The following is a 19,848-nucleotide window of genomic DNA, read 5'->3' as shown; positions in this document are numbered from 1 at the left end:
ATTGCAAAAACAATTTAAAAAAATAATAAATGCTGAAAACAAGGTTTACTCAACATCTCAAATAATAAAAGTACAAATTCAAAAATTCTGTAAGAATGTAACACCAATGTTCACTTAGAAGTGCTGTTACCTTTTCTAAATCTGTGAGCTTTTCCTGCAATTGTCTTTTCTCCATTTCCAGTTTGGCTAACGCACTCTTTCCGTTTTTCACTTCTTCTTCAAGGCTAGATATTCGACCTAAAAATAACCAAAACATCAATGAGACTGGGCAGTGTGTGAAAACAAGACTGTACTTTATCTATTTAGAGATAACATTTTTCAAATGTTACAGCTTCTAATTCCAACTATTAAGAATTGGGGTGATTTTAAAAGTTATCAATAGTGTTTTATAAATGTTATCACATGTTTTCTCTTAAACATATGTTCAAAATTGCATAACATTTTAGAGGACAGCACACTTATCTAGTCAGTCTGAAGCTCAGATAACACCACCCAAACCTATTTTTATTTTGGAAACAAGAAGCAATCTTAACATCAGAACATTTGCAGGAATACCTTGTAAATCACTGATAATCTCTGATCCATGACTTCGATCTCTCCTTTCTGATTCTAGAGCTGACTGAAGATTGAGATACTCCTTCTCCAGTTTGAGTTTCGCATTCTCTAGCAGGCAGTTCTTATCTTGTAGTTCTCTATTATTAGTTTCCAGCTGCTGGATTTGCTTTGTGCTTTCTGTCTGGTTCTTCCTTAACCTGGCTGCAGTATCAGACTCTGACCGCAGCAAAGAATTGGCTTCATCCAACTAAGATTGATAAATACAAACTTCAGAAACAACTGAAATATAAAAACTACTATTTCTACTACAGCATACTAGGTTTTAGGGATTAAAGAACTAAAAAGGAATATACTTTAAGATTACTTTTGAACACCAAAACATGACAAAAAAAATCTTTAAAAACTCAACTAGAGATTTCAAATCCCTCCACTAATCCCAAAATCTGTATTTCAAACAGTTATTATTTTAAAATATACATATATAAAGTTGGCATACCTGTCTTTGTAGTTGATTGATTTTCTCATTAGATATTTGAGAGTTCTGATTCCTCTTTTTTAAATCTTCAAGCTGGTCTTTCAAACTGTTAACTATAAAAAAAAACAATTCAACATTGTTAATCACTGTCGTGATTACACTTCAATTGAGACTATAATTCATTTATTTTAACTTTTAAAAACCCACATCAAAATGGAACCCTTCAAGCATGGTTCAACATACCCTCATTTTCCAAATTGCGTTTCTTATCTGCTTCATGTTCTGCTTTTCTCTGGTATTCTGTATTCTTATGCTGAAGAAGAGCCTTCTCTCTCTCTAACTGCCTGACTGCAGACTCTACATTCTTCCTTGAAGTTATCTGGATATATTTAAAAAAAATACACCACTAATTACATGCACAAGAGTGGTATTCTTATATGATAAAAACACAGCTCACACACTCAGTTTAGCCTGTAATGGAGAAAGCCAGTTTATTTGCCTGCTGCAAACACAGCGTATCAGAACACGTGGTCAAATCTGGCCCAGGATGACTATGGCCAGGAGCTCTGCTATTTAAATACTGTTTGATCATTTGGATTTGACAAACCTGGTAGACCTGCCTAAGCAGTCACTCTGGGAGCACAGAAACACATGTGTAATGTAAGGCCTTGACATGCACCTGGATGAGCAATACATTAAGTTGTACACATCCACATCCAAGTTTGTAGAAGCACTAAGGTGCAAAGCTGGGCAAGAAATAGGGTCCTTTTACTAACACTGAACAATGCAAAGCATGGCCTTCCTCCTGTAGAAACACTACTCTCACACCTTCGATTTTTAAAATCTATAGGGGATATTTATATCATGCTGTTCTCCAGCTTAAAAACACAGTAAAAAACAAGTTATCGAAGAAATGTGTCTTTATAGTACAGAAATCATAATGAAAATATTTTAGCAGTGACAAGAATTTCATGCTTGTGAATACTAAGAAATCAACTGGTGTGACTTGCTATAAATACATAGTTACTCAAAAGTAATTTGCTGTTACCGAAGGAAAAAGCCACACACAAATGTTAAAGTTCTAATTCCAGTCAGAAATATCTGTGGACTTACCTCTTCATCGAGCTCTTTCAGTATCTTCTCTAAACGAGTACTTGTAGACCTGAACAAATTTGAAAAATACTTTTAAACCTTGCTGATAATACAGAAATTAGAGTGCTTGGATGTGTCTCATTAATTAGATATTCTATTTTCAGCAGTAACATGAAACCTCAGGGACAGGTGAAATCACTCAAATAACAGAGAGATTCTTGGAGAGGTAAGGCAAAAAACCTCAACAAAACCACCCCAGTAGTCACAGGAGCAGCAAGAACAGGCCAGCAAGTTACAGTGAGATCTGCTCACAGGGTTGGGAATCCCCAAAGTAAATTAAAATGCTTTTAAGTATCCACAACCAGAAGGTCTAATAAAACTACTCTATAAACATACCAAACATGTCAAAACAGTCTCACCTGTACTTCTGTTCTAGTTCATCTTTGGCTTGCAATTCATTACTGAGCTGTTCTTCTAGCTTGCTTAGTTTTTTCTGAAACTGTGTAAAATATCAAAAAAGTATGGCCCACATATAAAAATGTTACCACATAAAACAAATGTAATTCAATTAAATAACAAAATAAGGGAAAGCAAGGAAAATTAATTCAATCTTCCACTATATTATTTTAAAACCATCACTAAAAGGTTACATCTTTACAAGGCATTAATTCAGATGATTTTAAAGATACAGATCCATAGCAACAAAATTTGCTGCATGCTGCATTAAATCAAACCATCACAGAATTATGTGCCACAGATTATGAGTCATAAAATTTATACGGGGAAAGAATATTGTTACCGGCCCTTTGCTGTTCTCTGTAGCCAGAGACTGTCCACTGCAGCAGATTTTTTGGGATAGCCTTTTCTAAATGAAATGAAAAAATAAGAAGGGGGGGCACATGACCAAGTTGGACAATATTCAGATGACTAAACATGTTCAGTGACCTTACCTGAAGAAGAATTTCTTAGTCTTACTCATTTGGAATCTAATGAACACTTTTCAGGTTTGGAAATGCTTTGTTTTCTCAGAATCAAATGTGTTGGAAGAGACCTCTGAGATCACTGAGTCCAACCTATGACCTAACACCACCATGTCAACTAGACCATGGCACTAATTGCCATATCCAGTCTTTCCTAAACACCTCCAGGGACAGTGACTCCACCACCTCCTGGGCAGCCCATTCCAATGCCCACTCACTCCTTCTGTGAAAAAACTCCTCCTAATGTCTAACCTAAACCTCCCCTGGAACAGCTTAAGATTGTATCCTCTTGTCCTATTTCTGGTTGCCTGGGAGAAGAGGCCAATCCCCAACTGTCTACAATCTCCTTTCAGGGAGTTGTAGAGAGTGATGAGGTCTCCCCTGAGCCTCCTTTTCTCCAGTCTGAATGACCCCAGCTCCCTCAGCCTCTCCTCATAGGACCTGTGTTCCAGACCCTTCACCAGCCTTGTTGCTCTTCTCTGGACATGCTCCAGCACCTCAATGTCCTTCCTGAAATGAGAGGCCCAGAACTGGACACAGGCCTAGCGCCAAGTACAAGAGAAGAATCACTTCCCTGGTCCTGTTGGCCACACTGTTCCTAATACAGGTCAGGATGCCATTGGCCTTCTCGGCCACCTGGGCACACTGCTGGCTCATGTTCAACCACTGTCAACCAACACCCCACCAGGTCCCTTTCTGCCTGGCTGCTCTCCAGCCACTCTGTGCCCAGCCTGTAGTGCTGCAGGGGGTTGTTGTGGCCAAAGTGCAGGACCTGGCACTTGGCACTTGTTGAACCCCATATCATTGGATTCAGCCCTTCTATCCAGCCTGTCCAGGTCCCTCTGCAGAGCCCTTCTACTCTCCAGCAGATCGACCCTCCTCTCCAACTTGGTGTCATCTGCAAATTTGCTAATGGTAGACTCGATCCCCTCATCCAGATCATCAATAAAGATATTAAATAGAACTGGGCCCAACACTGATCCCTAGGGGACATCACTAGTGACCAGACACGACCTGGATGCAGCACCGTTCACCACCACTCTCTGGGCCCAGCCCTCCAGACAATTCTTAACCCAGCAGAGAGTGCCCCTGTCCAAGCCGTGGGCTGCCAGCTTTTTCAGGAGTATGCTGTGGGAGATGGTGTCAAAGGCTTTGCTGAAGTCCAGGTAGACTACATGCACAGCCTTCCCCTCATCCACCAGGCAGATCACCTGGTCATAAAAAGGAGATCAGGTTGGTCAGGTAGGACCTGCCCCTCCTAAACCCGTGCTGGCTGGGTCTGATCCCTCGGCCATCCTGTAGGTCCTGTGTGATCACACTCAAGATGATTGTTCCATAACCTTGCTGGGCACCGATCCCAAGCTGACAGGCCTGCAGTTTCCCAGATCCTCCTTCTGGCCCTTCTTATGGATGGGCGTCACACTGGCCAACTTCCAGTTTTCTGGAACTTCCCCAGTGAGCCAGGACTGTTGATAAATGATGGAGAGCAGTTTGGCAAGCTCTTCCACCAGCTCCCTCATCAACCTAGGATGGATCCCATCTGGTCCCATAGACTTGTGAGGATCCAAGTGGCTCAGCAGGTCACTAACTGCTTCCTCCTGGATTACTGGGGACTATTTGGCTCCTTGTTCCTGTCTACCTGCTCAGGAGGCCAGCTGTCCTAAGGATAACCTGTCTTATTGTTGAGAAGTGAGGCGAAAAAGGTGTTAAGTACCTCAGCCTTTACTGCATCCTTGGTAACTATGTTCTCCCCCATGGCCAATAAAGAATGTAGGTTTTCTTTGCCCCTCCTTTTGCTATTAATGTATTTATAAAAACACTTTTTATTATCCTTACTTTAGTTTTGCTTATTAAAATATTTTTAAAAAAATATCAGTCCAGTACCCAAATATTCATGAAATAAATTATAAATAATAAATTTTGGATTCATCTCATGACTTCAGGCTTTCAAATGCATTTATTTTCCTCCCTTCTTCATACACGAAATGTAAAAATGTAGTTTTCTAAAACACTTTACAATTGTTACAATTAGAGGATTCCCAGAACAGGAACACTGAAAAAGACATCAAAACTGGAGATTCATCACTTGAGAAAATACAATTAAAAAAGTTGTCAGAAGTCAAATGCAAAATGTTACCATCTGCATTTACTATCACAACATAAAGCAAATATCACGAATGTGACAATATGTATTTTGAACAGCAGTACCATATCTGTTTAAAAGGGAAACTCTAAAACTATTCATCTATTCAGCAGTGACAGGAAGGAAGTGGAGTGTAATAAACATTTGCATTTAAATTTAGCTGATCAATACATAATGCATTTCCTTTATTTATTTTTTAAACTTTGAAAAGGAACTGTAAGTTTTAAGAAATGTTAACAATATACTATCTACACTTGAATAATACAAATGTTTAAGTAACATAATGAAATAAGTACATGAAAATTCTATAACATTTTCCTGTGATATGTATATTTAAATTCAATTGTTAATCTTCAAAAGCTGGATAAACATGTTCCATACACTCCAACTGGAGTATGATTTAAATATTCCTTTATCACTGCAGGTGACAATTTATTTTTCCAAACTCTGAATAAATCAGTCATGAATCGCTCAGGCAAGTGTGGAATCTCCCCAAGAGCGATGCTGTCTGTAGCAAACAGAGCTTTACACATTGGATTTCCAAAAAATTCTAGATGCCAAAAGAATTTGAGAAAAATCTGTATTAATTCCCCTGTATACTACAGCACCTTAACACTTGAGTACAACTGTTTCAAAATACATTCAGTTTACTGCTAACAATTTGGTGAATAAACATTTAAGATACTTCACATCCACATAAAATATGTAGGAATTTTTTTATTCTTTTCATAATTCAGATAATATACTTACCTCCTTGCTGTCCTGTAAATAGAAAATATCATTTTTATTGAGGATCACTAAAAGATAAAAAGCCCCCCCCCCAAAACTGCTTGAAAACTTATTTTAGGCTTTGTCTTTTCTTAATAGACTTAAGAAAATTAGTTAAGCATACTGTTAATACTGAAGAAGAAAGGCACTAACCTCATTTTTACTAGATTGCACAGATTCATTTTCTCTGCAAGACTGAGAGGAGTCACTTAGCAACCTGCCAAAAACAAAAACAAATCCCTCCAGCTCTTATTCAAGTTTTCAACAACTCTGGCGATCTTGCCATTTTAATCAATTCTCTCAAGCCTCAATTTGTCCTATGCTCCTCTCAGAATGAAGCTTGTTTCATTTCAGTGCATCTTTGTGATTTGAATCTTTCCTTAACTGAAGTATAGTATGTTTCCAAATCCACAGCAACTTATGATCTTTTAATTAATACAATTATTTTTTAATTATTCAAGTTTAATTCTAGAAAGTTATCTTGTGTAAACTTTTTTCTAAAATAACTAATAAAAAGCCTTTTTAGAAGTAAATTACAAATCTATCAGTATTTTAACCCTAAACAATTTTTTAAGATATTGTATAATTCTGTGCATATAAAAATACTGTGTTTAATCACAGTTATCAAAATAACCAAAATAGTAACAAATTATTTTACTCAAACTTAGCATTCTGTATCTTCCCAACTGGACATAAATGTATATAATGTAAGGAATAAATTATGAATCTAGAGTGAAAAGAGAATATAAGAAAAATGTGCAGGTATTTTTCTAAAAATGTATATTAAAGTATCACATACAAATTGTCTCTATAGTAGGTAAATCCTATGAAAGGCAGCTGGTTTCCCACGAAGGCTTTGGGGATTGGAAAGGTTTCCACGTCTCCCTTGTCGTCCTCAATGTCATCAAAATTACTGCTATCTATATCACTGCTGAGCTCAGGAACAACAGGAGCAGCAGCTATAAAAAGGGGAGAAAAGATGAACTTCACTCCAAGATTCAGTCACTTGCTATATACTGGTATCTCTATAATGTTAAAAGACTATATTATAAGTTGTCCTTAAATAACTTGTAGTTAAATATGTATTAACCAGACAGCAGATCTGGAAATACCACTGTGCACAATTTTTTCTAGAGCAATCTATTTTTGTATTAGTTGCTTCATGCATAGACTATCTAATACGCAAGACATTTTTGCTCAGGTAATCACGTTTGAGAATAGAACTCTAATACAATCAGCATTCTAAGAAACCTTAGTAAACATGTAACTTTAGAAGTTACGATCAAGCTCGTGAGCTGGACTGACATACTTTGCTTTTTTTACCTAAAGCTATCAGGTTCTCAACACCTTAAATGAAAAGCCGTAAAACTGACAAGACCACTGTCAAACTACTGTCTTAACTACGAGAAGATTAAAAAAATCCCAAATCAAAATGAAAAAACACATAATACAAAACGACAAAAGCAAAAGAGAAATATGCATTCTTTTAAGTTAAAATTCTGAAATGTCCAATTCCTTTATTTAAAATGGAAATGTCTACATTAAAAGCATGATAAAGATGAGGATAATCCCAGTAGGAAAAATGTGTATTTACTAACCCTTACTCACATGAGTTTTCATAACACAAATGATAAATATGAAAGGTTGAGCAAGATTTTTGATAGATAGAAAATACTTAATTTATACAGCCTAACTTTTTTTCATTTCTACTATTGCAAATACTGAATAAAATAGAACTTGTAAGCTAATTTACTCACTCTCTCGAATGTTGTCCCAGTTCCACTGATCGCTTTTGAAGAAAGGGTGATGCTTTATTTCTTCTACCCCATTTCTCCCAAGTCGCACATCCCTAAACATAGCAATGAAGCCAAAGTCACATTAGGGAAACTAGTTTCTTTTTTTTTTGGCTTAGTTTGTTGTTATTTAAATTCTGACTTGTTCACAAGCAGCAATGAAACTTCCAGTAAAGACTGTCTGTGTTAACCACACTAATCGTTAGATAAAAAACAAAACTTAAAACCCACCAACCACTAATTTTTAGTTTCTTATAAAAAACATACTCTGATTCTTAGCATGCACTCTCCTTGCGACTGCTAAAATGTCCAGAATTTGGAGTCTGCCACGTGGGGAGTAAAGCAACACAGAGAGCACTGAGGCAAAAACTAAGAAAAACCTAAAAACACAAACAAAAACTCAACACCCTTGGGGGAAATAAAACTGCAGAAGTTCCGTGTCTGCCAAACCACATGACAAACCGTAAGACGCAAGTGAAGGAAGGTCTAACCTACTGCACAGAACAGTTATTCAAAGTTGGACTAAAATAAATATTTTAAGAATTTCATCCTCTGCCCCACAACTAACCCTGACACGTCTTTTGCTGATATTTGCAGTGAAGTAAGTCTTAAGAGCAACAAGAAACTTTTAGTTTGAACAGAAGAGTCTCTCTTGAAACTATGCACAAGAACAGGACATAAAAACAATGCATGGAAAAGAAGCAATAAATCACAGGGTCGATGCTTAGTCCTTTAAGTGCTTCAGCAGTGATCACGCAGACAGAGAGCAAGCATCTGTTTCAAATAAATCGCTCAAGCACTGTGTTAAATATAAACAGGAAGAGGGACACACGTAGTGGAAACACACCTCACCACATTTACATTATTAAATTCTACTCATATTTTCTCTCTACCCTTCAGCTACTAAGGGTGAAAAATGCTGCTAAATTAAAGCACATCCTTCCTGAGCAACTGCGATCTTGCTCAGTAGAGCAAACAATCTCTCTTTGAATGCAAAACCCATTATAAGACCATTTGTTTTCCTAATCTCTCATTCTATATGCTCTGCTCCAGCCGGGTTCAGGTGAAAAAGTATAAGAAGGCATCACCGATCCAGAGTTAACTGTGGATCTACAGTGTTATTCTTTTAAACCAAAGAAATCAGAGATGATCTGTGCTTTCTCAAACTAAAGAAAATGTAAGTGTTCAGGTTAAGAACAAGCTTACACAGCTTAATTTCAATAAATGGCTCCATTCCATATAGACAAACTTCGAGGATCTATTTGTAGTCAAAACAATACCCTTGCAGGTTTGTTAGCTATACTTATCAATTAATACAACAAAGCAAATAAAAACGAAAAATTCAAACATTCCAGGAAACCTTAAACAAACTCATAAATGCATGCTTACTTTCAGAGAAGTACTTGCTTTCATTTTTCATAAGTAACACCCACACAGACATTGAGCACAACAATTTCGTCCCTGACTTGGAGTTTACAAATTACTTTCAGTCTTATAGGTTTGTAACTGTATTACACACTGCAATTGGAAGGATTTGTCCAGCCCAAACTGTGTTGTTAACAAGAGCTGTCAGAAGTGCTCATAGAAATAAAATACAATACCTGGAAAAAACACCCCAAAAGAAAAACTAGAGAACAGAAGGTTTTGCAGAAGAGATGTGGACAGAGATTAGGAAAAGTAATGGAAGGAATTAATTTTTACAAAAAAAATACAGCCAATACTATCCAAAATAAAAAAAAAGTAACAGAACAACACATGCACTTACCTATCAGTTAAAAAGGCACAGATAAGGTTCTTCGCATGCTTAGAGATTTCCACGTCATCTGGGAAATGTAATGAGTTCTTATGATCCATAATTTTACTGTATGTTCCTACTAGTGAGTCTGCATAAAAAGGAGTATCGCCTGAAAATAAAATAGCAAATTGACTGTGATTTTGAGTCATGTAAGTTGAGTAAGAGAAAAGATATAAAGAAAAGTCTACAAGCAGTTTACCAAAAATAATCTTTTATTTAAAAAAAAAGAAACAGTAAAATTGGAATGCAAAAATAATGTATACTACTAAAAATATTCCTTCCCTAAAATGCCTCTATAGAAACTACACCATTTTCTGTTCTGCCTATCAGTACCAAAATTTTGCCTGGCGAATTACACCTTTTGTTCTATCTGAAGACCTTCACTGTGTTTTCTAATTTACATGATGGCTGACACCCACTTAAATCCCCACCTTTAAACACTCCGTGGGTAAAATGGACCGAAATTCCCTAAAGATTTGCTAATGCACATTTGTTGGAAAGAATAAACCAAAGCTCTCTGAAAACCATTTCAGAGGCACGACAGGCCTACCCTGCCTAAGGCAAGTCAGTTCTGAGCAGGAGCCTTCCCAGTGTGTTACTGCACTGTTAAAGCCATATTATTAAATCTTGTTCACTGACAAATTAATTAGCTTCAGTGCCCATATTAACACGGCAGGTGGCTTTTAAAATCATAGACCTTTCCCACCCAGAGGCTTGCAGCATAGGCTCTAAAGATATTTGCAAAGAAAACAGAATTAAGAAAGGTAAAATTGGGACAAGTGAAAAGAATTGGAAGCGATAAAGGCAACTGACACTCAAATTAACTGACAACATTCTGAACTTACAAATGGTTCAGGTCTGTAATCAAGAAGCTGCAACTTTCACAGAAATGCTTTCTCCCAACTAATCCATAGGTTTAATAGGGAAGGCAAACAACTGATTGCATGAGCTAGGCTCCTTTCTCCGTCCCAGTGTGCTGTGTGCAGGCAGGGACCACTTGGCAGGACAGCCTTGCTGGCTGCAGCCTTCCATCAAGGAACTGAATATTTCAAAAGCCAAGTACATGAAAAAAACGTACAAACAGACCAATGGCCAAAAAACATTCTGCTTTTAAAAGAATACAAATGTAACAATCCGAACTTGAGTCTCCTCCTGTCATTTTATGGCATAATAAGGAATTAGTACACACCAGCTTGAACTAAACTTCTAAACTTTTAGTAAATCCATTAGGGTGCCGTACCAGTGCATTGCAGGCAGGGATCACTGATACTTGCTGCTGCCTCACTCCTTCCCAACCTTCCTCTTCTCAATTGTCTTCTGTCCCAGAAACAGCTTTGATTTTGGACACACCTTAAAACTATCTAAAGTCACTGAACTATCGTTAGGATTCATCCTGTGACCAACATTTTACCTTTTAGTCACGGGCACAATAAAATTTTAATTCTCATAATAAAATTACCATTTTCATTAGTACTGTGGCTTTACTAAAACCAGAATAACAGAACACTTTCTGTGATTTCTTTGAAGTGCAAAGTTTTAGAAGACCACAGGCAGAATCTGATATGTGAGCACACACAAAAATAGATGGAGAAATTAAGTAATATTTCCCTCCTAGATACAAGAGGAAAAAAAGGGAGGCTCAGAGAAGAAAATTCTGGACAGCTATGTCCAATATTTTAATAATTGAATAATTTTCTTTATTGTTAAAATTGTTCATGAGAGACTAATCATTATAAACCACTCTTTTTTTAAAGCCAAAGTGCCTTAATTCTGAAAGACATAGAAATTGTAACAGCTTTTTATATCCAAATGTCTTTCCTGGCTTTGGATACCAAAAGCATCAAATCTGCAATATTCCCAGAACATGCTGATTTGGATTTTTAATAATTATATGCTCAATTCCATCCTTCTATAATCAGTATTTTGCTACCAGACTATAAAATTGATCCTCACTATATAATAAGAAGCAGATGACTCATCTCCTTAACAGATTATATTCTATGTTCGTTGCCATAGCAGTCTGGTGTATCTTACTGGAAAATCCTGACTCAAACATATAAGAAAGAATCGAGCCATAGTTTTGCATTTTGACCTAACAGAAGACATTGACATGCTGTGGAAAAAAAGAAGAGGAGAAAAGAAAAGGACAGTCCTGCCCTTTCCACTCCTTTCTCATCTCTGTGGCCCTGCAAACTCAGTACTGCTTGATGTGGCACAAACCTTCACGAGTTGGTGAGGTAGCTGACCCCAGTTAAAACTATTTTAAGAATTAGTTTTAAGCTGAATCGAGTCAGGGAACTAATCACTGAGCACGCACGCAAACAGCTGTCACAGCGTAAGAGTGACAGAGAGCAAAGAGAACAGGAATGAAGCCACAGCATCAGCCAAAAGTCAGAAGCTGTTAGTGAGGTACAACCAGCCCCTGAGCAGCAAAGTACAGTTAAAGGCACAGTAAAGACTCAATGATAATCTCATTAGCACACTAAATTACTACTTACCAACTAACATCTCAAAAAGGAACACCCCTACAGACCACCAGTCACATTCCCGTCCATAGTAACCATCACCCCCCTGTGACTTCAGAACTTCAGGCGATATGTAGTCGGGGGTTCCCACGGCTGTGTCACAGCGCACCATTCCTGTCTGTGCAACAGAAGAACACAAACAGCTCAGTTCAAAATACTTCTGAGTCTTTAAACAATTCATCTATTAGGAAAGCAGAAAACCATACAAAATATAGCCTAAAATATTTGTTTGAGGAGTGTGTTTGAAAGACTACTTTTTTATTCAAGAAACAATATGGACTGAAATGACATTGCCTGGTAATGTGCTCACCCCCTGCCTACTTCTTAGTGATTTCTCTTGACTACCTCTTTCCAAAATTGACCACTTTTATTATTTTTACCATTGGTTTCAATATGAAGATACACACCATATCAGACTGCTCCTTATCTCATTGAATTCAGGGACAAACTTTAGAATCATTTTGACAAGTCAGGAATTATAGGCCCTACATTGCAGATACATAACAATTTTGTCCAATTCAGACAATAAATCAAGTTTGAGGTAAATTTTTATAGTTACACCTTGTTTTTTAATTAAAGATGGGAAGAAGACTAAAAGGAAAAGCTATTTTCAAAGAATAGGAAAGGTCTTTTTCATATTTTTTTTAATTAACATATTACCACAGTTGTATTAATGGAATGATTCCTCATCCTCTTTGCTTCATGCTGAGAGACTGAAAATGCAGGGGCTAAGTGACGCAGAAGCATCAACCAGATCTGCCAGCATTCTAGTTCAGAGTTATAAGCCTTGTTTCCTTTAGTCAAATTCACTGTATTCACTCCTCAGAGACCAGATGGATGAATGAAACGAAATTCTGGATGAAGTTAGAGAAGTACCAAAAATACACTCATCTTTTATTCTGTTTCTAAATCTGAAATCTCAGTCATCTTACAAAGTTCTTCATGCATTTTGCCATCAGCATGAACAGCAATGTGTATTAATTATGAATATTGATACAGAATATTAGTAGCAATAACTAAAGTAAAAATACATATTTAAAGAAAGTAAGAGAAACATTTTGCTTTGGGAATTGTACTGATGTGTAAAACTCACACATCACATTGTAATATTCCTTTTCATACACAATATGAACTGTCAAAAGCTTTCATTTCTGTACTAAACCAGAACACAGAGAGTCATGAACCAGCAGGCAAAAACTAAAGGGATGACTAAATACTGTAAAGACCTACTGCCTGTCCTCCTGGCAAATGCCTATCATCTTCTACAACTCTATGCTAAAGCTGAAACCTGAAGAAGTTTTATCTTCTCAGTTAGAGAATGAAGAGCAGGTTAACTTTTGCCTTCTATACTATGGATGAGATAGCACATAAGCTATTCATCCCTGGGATAACAAAATGAAGTTAATACTTTTCAGAAGACCTAACGCATTCACTGGTCAAAAAAACCCATAAACACATTTTAACAGTGGAAATAAACTGAAGCCCAAAGGCTCCAAAAATCTGAAGTTAAGACCATTCAAAAATGGATGTGGCACACGGCAGGAACGACTATTTGAATATGCTGCTTGTAATAGCACTTGTGCACTAACCTACATGTCTTCTCTGAAGCTTAAGCCTCTCTTTGCTTTGAGCTCAGGAGGAGTTGCTCTAGGGTTATGTAATTCTGCTCATCTAGTAAGACTGTGGCACCTTAATGAGGCCTTCAACACTGGCGTGTGTCTATCTCTTCCTTATCCAAATGCAAAATTACAAGGAAAAGTCTGAATTTTTGCTCAGTCAAGACTGGTTGAAGCCACCCAAATCCCTCCCCAGGTAAGGAGATATTTTAAAAACAAAGTAAACAAAACAGTTCTGAAAGAACTTTTTCTGAACATCACCTTGACACCTAAGCACTTAATAACACACCATTTCCCACCTCTCTATAATTAATACACCAAAGCAAGGACATTTCTTAATATGTTACAGGTGTTGATATTTTGTGAAGTCTTAAGCAAACAAAGCAAAGGCTGTGCCAAAACCAGCCAAACCAAATCTGGCTGGTATGTAGCAACAAGGAAAGTTCTTTGCAATGACATTACAGATGCTAAAGAACTCCAAGTAATAACACCTTAAGTTTTCAGATGAAATGCCAAAGAACTGAACAGTAAAACAAACAAATATTTCTACAGTAAAAAGGGCCCTGCTTCCTAACACCAGTTTTCAATAGACCATACCACTTTGAAGCACATGGAGCTGGTTGTACTTACTCCCCATGAAACTCTCTACCTTCTGTCTCAGGAACTAATCTAAAAGTGCATTCACAGACCATAGAACAGTCTGGCTTGGAAGGCACCTTGAAAGATCATCTGACCCAACGTGTTGTGGGAAAAGTGGCCTATATAAGATTATGTAGCACCTTGACCAACTGCATCACAAACCACTCCAGCAATGGGGGATTCTATCATGTCCCTGTGGAGGTTGGACCATTATCATCAGCATATACTATTCCCAGATTTCTGTTCCTCTCATTTACACACTTGTTCTTTCAAAGAACTTGAGCGTTGCTCTGTATGTATTTCTAAGTACTGGATACCTTAAATATCACCATCAGACTCGCTTCTATGATCTCCAGCATCAAAGGCAAGTAAACAGGGATGTCCTCTTTGCGTAATACACGGCACCCTGGCAGTCCCTACATTCTGAAGAGACCTAAAGGATGCTGTTTTCTCTGGACAACTCATTACTCCTGTGTTTCAAATACTAAGCTTCTGTTTTATGCCTGAGCAGCACACTTACTATAACAGTTCTCATACAAAGCTTCCAGTTGAGAGTTTCAGGCCAGTGATTCACCCGAAACTTTCCTCATCACCTCAAAAGATCAAGATGGATCTTGGAACTCATCTCCTGCAGCTCTGTCAGCGATGCACAGTGCACAATTTTAAAAAATAGGCTGTCCAGGAGACACAGCATGTCACAGCTCGTGACAACTTGGCAGTGAGGCTGCAGTGTTTCCCAGCATCATTCAGCGTTATTGTATTGCTGAAGGAAAAGCAATTCAGGCTTCATCTTCAGGATTATCTCCATCAGACCTGAAGGACTTGCTGTCTTGAACCAAGGCGAACAGTCAGGCTTTTACTTCCTCATTAAGTTCCTTCCAGTAAAAAGAGCTGGAGAGTGCTTGTGTGGAAATATTAGGTTAGCATATGTTAGGTGTTAACACTGCACACAGGCTAGTGCAGTGCGCTGCAGACAATGGACTGAAGAAAGAAGGATCCAGCAGGGTCTTGGATAAGCTTCAATGAGAAAGTTGAGTTCTAAAAACAGGAACACGCTGCTTCTTTCAACTAAACTGCATGAGCCAAGGCAATAATCCCAAATGGCAAATATGCCTTCTTTTGGTCTCATCTGTTTTCAACAGGTAGCCTCTAAACCTGTGCTCTTCTGAAAGCTCAGCTGACACAGGACAGTGCTGTGTACCGAGCCTGGAAACACTGGCCCTACCATACCTACCGAAGCCAATTACTGTCTAGTTTCTTAGAGAAAACCTGAAGATTAGACACCTGGTGAAACCTGCCCTGAACGACCTTACCAGACCTACATACCTAAGGGGAACCACAATTTCTACTGCACCTCTGAGGCCAACTCCATTCTTTATTCAATAATAGAAATACTCACCTTATTGCAGATTTTAAAAAAGGCAACAAATTAAAAAAAAACAAACCACCCAACACCACAAACCCTCAAATCATCACAACTGAGGTACATAAACAGAAGAGTTTCTTTTATGCTGGAAAAGATCACTAAAACACTTAGCAGCAACTCTTTTCACATAGTGATAAGGAGAAATTCTGCTGCAACTGTCAGGTTTGGCCTGGCAGACTTAAGTGAACACTGATTTCAATTCCACAGCAAAGGTAAGAAAAATCTCTGACCAAATTGCAGTAGAATTTTCCTGGGCTATCGGTAGCATAAGGAAGATACTAATGTCCACAACTGCTAAAAGAAATCCAGATCCAAAAAAATAAAAATGTATTGGGTAAGCTATATTTTGTAGAAATCAGTCTGCCAACACCAATATTATATTTACACAGCTGGGATGTGTTCGTGTTTTGTAAGAAGTAGCATGAGATTTGGAGACAATCCAGAATCTCTCAACTCCTAAAGCTTCCTGTAAAAAAAATTTTTGCCATTCCATTGAGTCTGAGAAACATGAAGAACTTAAAATGTAATCTGTTAAAAAATTAATTTCTTTAGGAGATTACTGGTCCATTGATGATGCCCAGTCTAAACTGGAGCTCACTGTAATTCTCTATGAGAAACATGCCAGCATTTCTGACATTTACAGTATCGTCATGCACATTTTAGTATTCCATTCTTTTAACATCAGCAGTGAAAAGTAAAATGGAAAGAAAGGCCTAGGTCCACCATTTCTGGGATCTCTAAAATAGCATAGAGAATCCCCCTTTCATTGTAGATTTATATTATGAACTTTTTGCTGCTTTTTAATTGTCTCTTCAGATAACAACAGATTCCCTTAAGATCTATGGTCTATTGACTCAAAACAAAGTTAGTTTTTTAAGGACTGAATTAAGAGACCAAGTACTACTTTCAATTTTTTCAATTAAAGTAAATGCTGTCCCCTAGAATACAGGCAAGTAAATGATCCAAGTGGAGGTGAATATTCTCTCTGCCTTTAGAGTAACAACAGTTATTAAATTATCAGCAAAACTAAATAAACTGAATTTCAATAAACAGCTGCAGTTGTACAATGAAAAAAAACCAACCTAATCAGAGACAGTACTTCTAGACACAGCTGAGAAGACATTAATTTAATGATGCAAATGCAAATTAAGTGGGTTGCAGAGATTATATCAAGCACCATTAAAAGGTGCTTAAAAGGGTAACCCTTGCCAATATTAATACAGAAACCCTTCAAAGGCCAGGCAAATCATAACACACATTCATACATGGGGCTTTTTTAGAATCTGTTAAAATTTTTCACAGGAAGAATATATTCTGTAATTTACAGCCTAACATTGTTTGTCAGGGAAGATTTTAAGAATGCAAACTTCAAAGGTAGATTTGTTTTAAGTCACCTTTGATAACATAAAGTATTACATCATGTTAAAAAATGTTCTTATGCAATCTCATTAGAAAACTGTATTTGACTGTAATAAAATCTGGACAATTATAATGCATGACATCTTGACAAATAGCTACCAAATTTTGATGAATATATCACATACCACTGCTGCCCTACTGCGACCTCGTTTGAATGACCACTAGAGGATGCTACGAGAACAATGAGACACGGGAAAACACAAGGACTGTATTTTGCCTGTAAAATAATTTCATTTACAGAAAAACATCGGTCTATGAACTGTTCCAAGGTTATTAATGTTGAAACAATGAATTATCTCATAAGCTTTTCACACATTTGGCCAAAAAAAAATGAACCTCAACAATTCATAAATACACATGCTTTCAGAAATAACAAAAAGTAAGTTTACATCCTTCTTCTGTGTGACAGAACAGTTTATTATAAAAAAAATTACACTATTTAGAGTACTCATATTTAAAACTCAGGGACAAGAAACAGCTTTCTAACCAGGCAGACCATTTGATGAACATTCTTTTGTGTATTATAATTCACAAGAAAATAACCCTAGAATTACAGTTTTATATATAATAAATTATTCAGTTGCATACTTACTTCATCCATTTTCATGCAGGTGCCAAAATCTGCCAGCTTCAGATGCCCATGTTTATCTAAAAGCATATTGTCAGGCTTCACATCTCTGTGTATCAAGCCCATGGAGTGAATTGCATCAAGAGCAAGAACAACTTCGGCTGTGTAGAACTTGGCCCATTTCTCAGGCACATCGTAATTGCTCATAAGGTTTACAAGATCTCCACCTGGCATGTATTCCATTACCATGTACAAGTACTTGTCATCTTGAAAGGCACAAAATAGCTGCAACATTAATAAAAAAGAAAGAAAAAAATGCAATTACTTTTCAGAGACATCTAGTAAAAAGAATAAAGCCCCTTATCTTGAAATTTTGTTAAACCTGAAAATATCTTGTCAAAACTGATGTAAATAACTTTACTTTTTATATTCAATCTATATTTTCTATTAATTATCACAGTACCTTGAAATTTCCTGAACTTTAAAATCCCCTCATCTTCATTTTTAAGAAAGTGATAACAGATTTCCTGATTTTTTTAATAATACAGGCTTGTATATATATATCTCTATATATATCCATATTTCTTGGCATTAAAAAGTATCACTGAGTCAAAATGCAAAGTATCAAATCTGAGAAAGGGAGCATCACGTAATGATTTGAAAATACCTCAACAGTGAGCAGCAACTCAGACTATTTCTAAATTGTATGTATTATAAACTCCTTAACTCTGGACTTGTTCACAAAGTCACCACTGCTTTTGTCTTAAATCAACGTATATTGAAATAAGAAAGAAAACCAAAATGTTACTGAAGACAACTAAAACACAATACAAAGAAATTATCCTTAACAATAAAATACTGATCTAGCATAGGTTGCAGTCAGTATGTTTCCTACTGGCATGATAGTAAAAATAAGTTGTCTCTTCAAAATGTATTTCAGACCTACAGTGCTGAAGTTTTAGAGATCTCACCCAGCAATCACCAAGTCTGAAAATAGCCCAAGCCATCAAAAGCATTACTATCAAATGTTCAATGGCTGGTGTGAAAAAGTCTCTGAAATCTCACCTTATTTCTCAGGGAATACTGCTCCTTTACCTTAAAATCTAAAATTATTCACATCTTTAAATTACACACACAAAATTTAAAGGGAATTGAAAAATAGGATGTATGGAAAGGAGGAAGGGAAAATAAGGGAATCTGTGGAGGATGAGGAACCATGTAAGGCAGGTATGTTATTATGGAGATTTGACTTTTAGATTAAAATTAACTGTATAATTAGCAACAGAAGACCTAGATTAGAAATATATCTTTTAATACATACATATTGCACTGTATTTGTTTTCACGAATGGATAATATATGCATTATATAGTAAGATAATGCATTTGGTCATTAAAGTCTAAATCAAAATCCAAAATAGTCTCTGTATTCTCACATGTAAATATGTTAATATTACACAATAATAAATAACAGCACTGTGCCTTTATACAGCACTTTCATTATTGCCCTCAAGGGATTTAATTTTAAAAAAATAAATTAAAATTATCTAGGGCTCTGGTATCACTTGTTTTTCATATTAAAAACAAGACACAGAGAAGCAGTGTGATCTGTCCCAGTTTCTAACTCAGAACAGGAGCTACATTTTCTTCAAACCAGCTCGATGTCCTGTCCCACTGGACCACATTACCTAAATATATCACACTAATACACTTTACCAGAGAAGGCACACTTGCAACTACACTTTTGTTCATTTGCTATTTGCACATACAGACATACATTTATATCCTGCTTGTGACACTTTCCTTTGAAAATCCATGTCATGCATTTCTCGTTCCTTTCAACTGCATGTGAAAAATAAAAATAATTCCTGACAACTGCTGTTACTAGAACAAAGAACTAAATAAAAAAATCATCTATTTGTTTAAGTATTTCTGCTGAATATAGGTAAGGGCACAAAACATGCTCAAAGAACAAATCAAGTAAATAAAAAACCCTGTAAAACATTTCTTGCATGAAGTGATGAAGAATATATGGAAAGCTTCAGGCCAGTCTTAT

The 19,848-nt window shown here is 36.7% G+C and overlaps 1 protein-coding gene across 8 annotated transcripts in view; it reads right to left on the bottom strand.

Annotated features, from left to right (window-relative positions):
• The window catches only part of ROCK2 (Rho associated coiled-coil containing protein kinase 2), a 108,636-nt gene that overhangs the window by 28,858 nt on the left and 59,930 nt on the right, over positions 1-19,848 (bottom strand). For 4 of the 8 annotated variants that reach the window (XM_027690258.1, XM_027690255.1, XM_027690250.1 and 1 more), the window contains exons 5-17: positions 17,819-18,079; positions 12,100-12,244; positions 9,572-9,710; positions 7,771-7,862; positions 6,813-6,972; positions 6,167-6,230; positions 2,922-2,987; positions 2,542-2,621; positions 2,144-2,192; positions 1,274-1,409; positions 1,052-1,143; positions 556-802; positions 131-237 (exon numbers count right to left, since the gene is read on the bottom strand). In XM_027690258.1, coding sequence (XP_027546059.1) covers positions 131-237; positions 556-802; positions 1,052-1,143; positions 1,274-1,409; positions 2,144-2,192; positions 2,542-2,621; positions 2,922-2,987; positions 6,167-6,230; positions 6,813-6,972; positions 7,771-7,862; positions 9,572-9,710; positions 12,100-12,244; positions 17,819-18,079 — 1,638 coding nt within the window. Of the gene's footprint in view, positions 1-130; positions 238-555; positions 803-1,051; positions 1,144-1,273; positions 1,410-2,143; positions 2,193-2,541; positions 2,622-2,921; positions 2,988-5,995; positions 6,008-6,166; positions 6,231-6,812; positions 6,973-7,770; positions 7,863-9,571; positions 9,711-12,099; positions 12,245-17,818; positions 18,080-19,848 lie in introns of all 8 variants that reach the window. The other 4 variants (XM_027690256.1, XM_027690251.1, XM_027690257.1 and 1 more) reach the window with 2 other exon arrangements.

Source organism: Neopelma chrysocephalum, unplaced genomic scaffold (genome assembly GCF_003984885.1).
Source record: "Neopelma chrysocephalum unplaced genomic scaffold, ASM398488v2 Primary Assembly neopelma1_80b, whole genome shotgun sequence".
Lineage (NCBI taxonomy): Eukaryota > Metazoa > Chordata > Aves > Passeriformes > Pipridae > Neopelma > Neopelma chrysocephalum.
The sequence above is the reverse complement of the archived record's forward strand: the minus strand, read 5'-3'. Positions and strand labels throughout refer to the sequence as shown.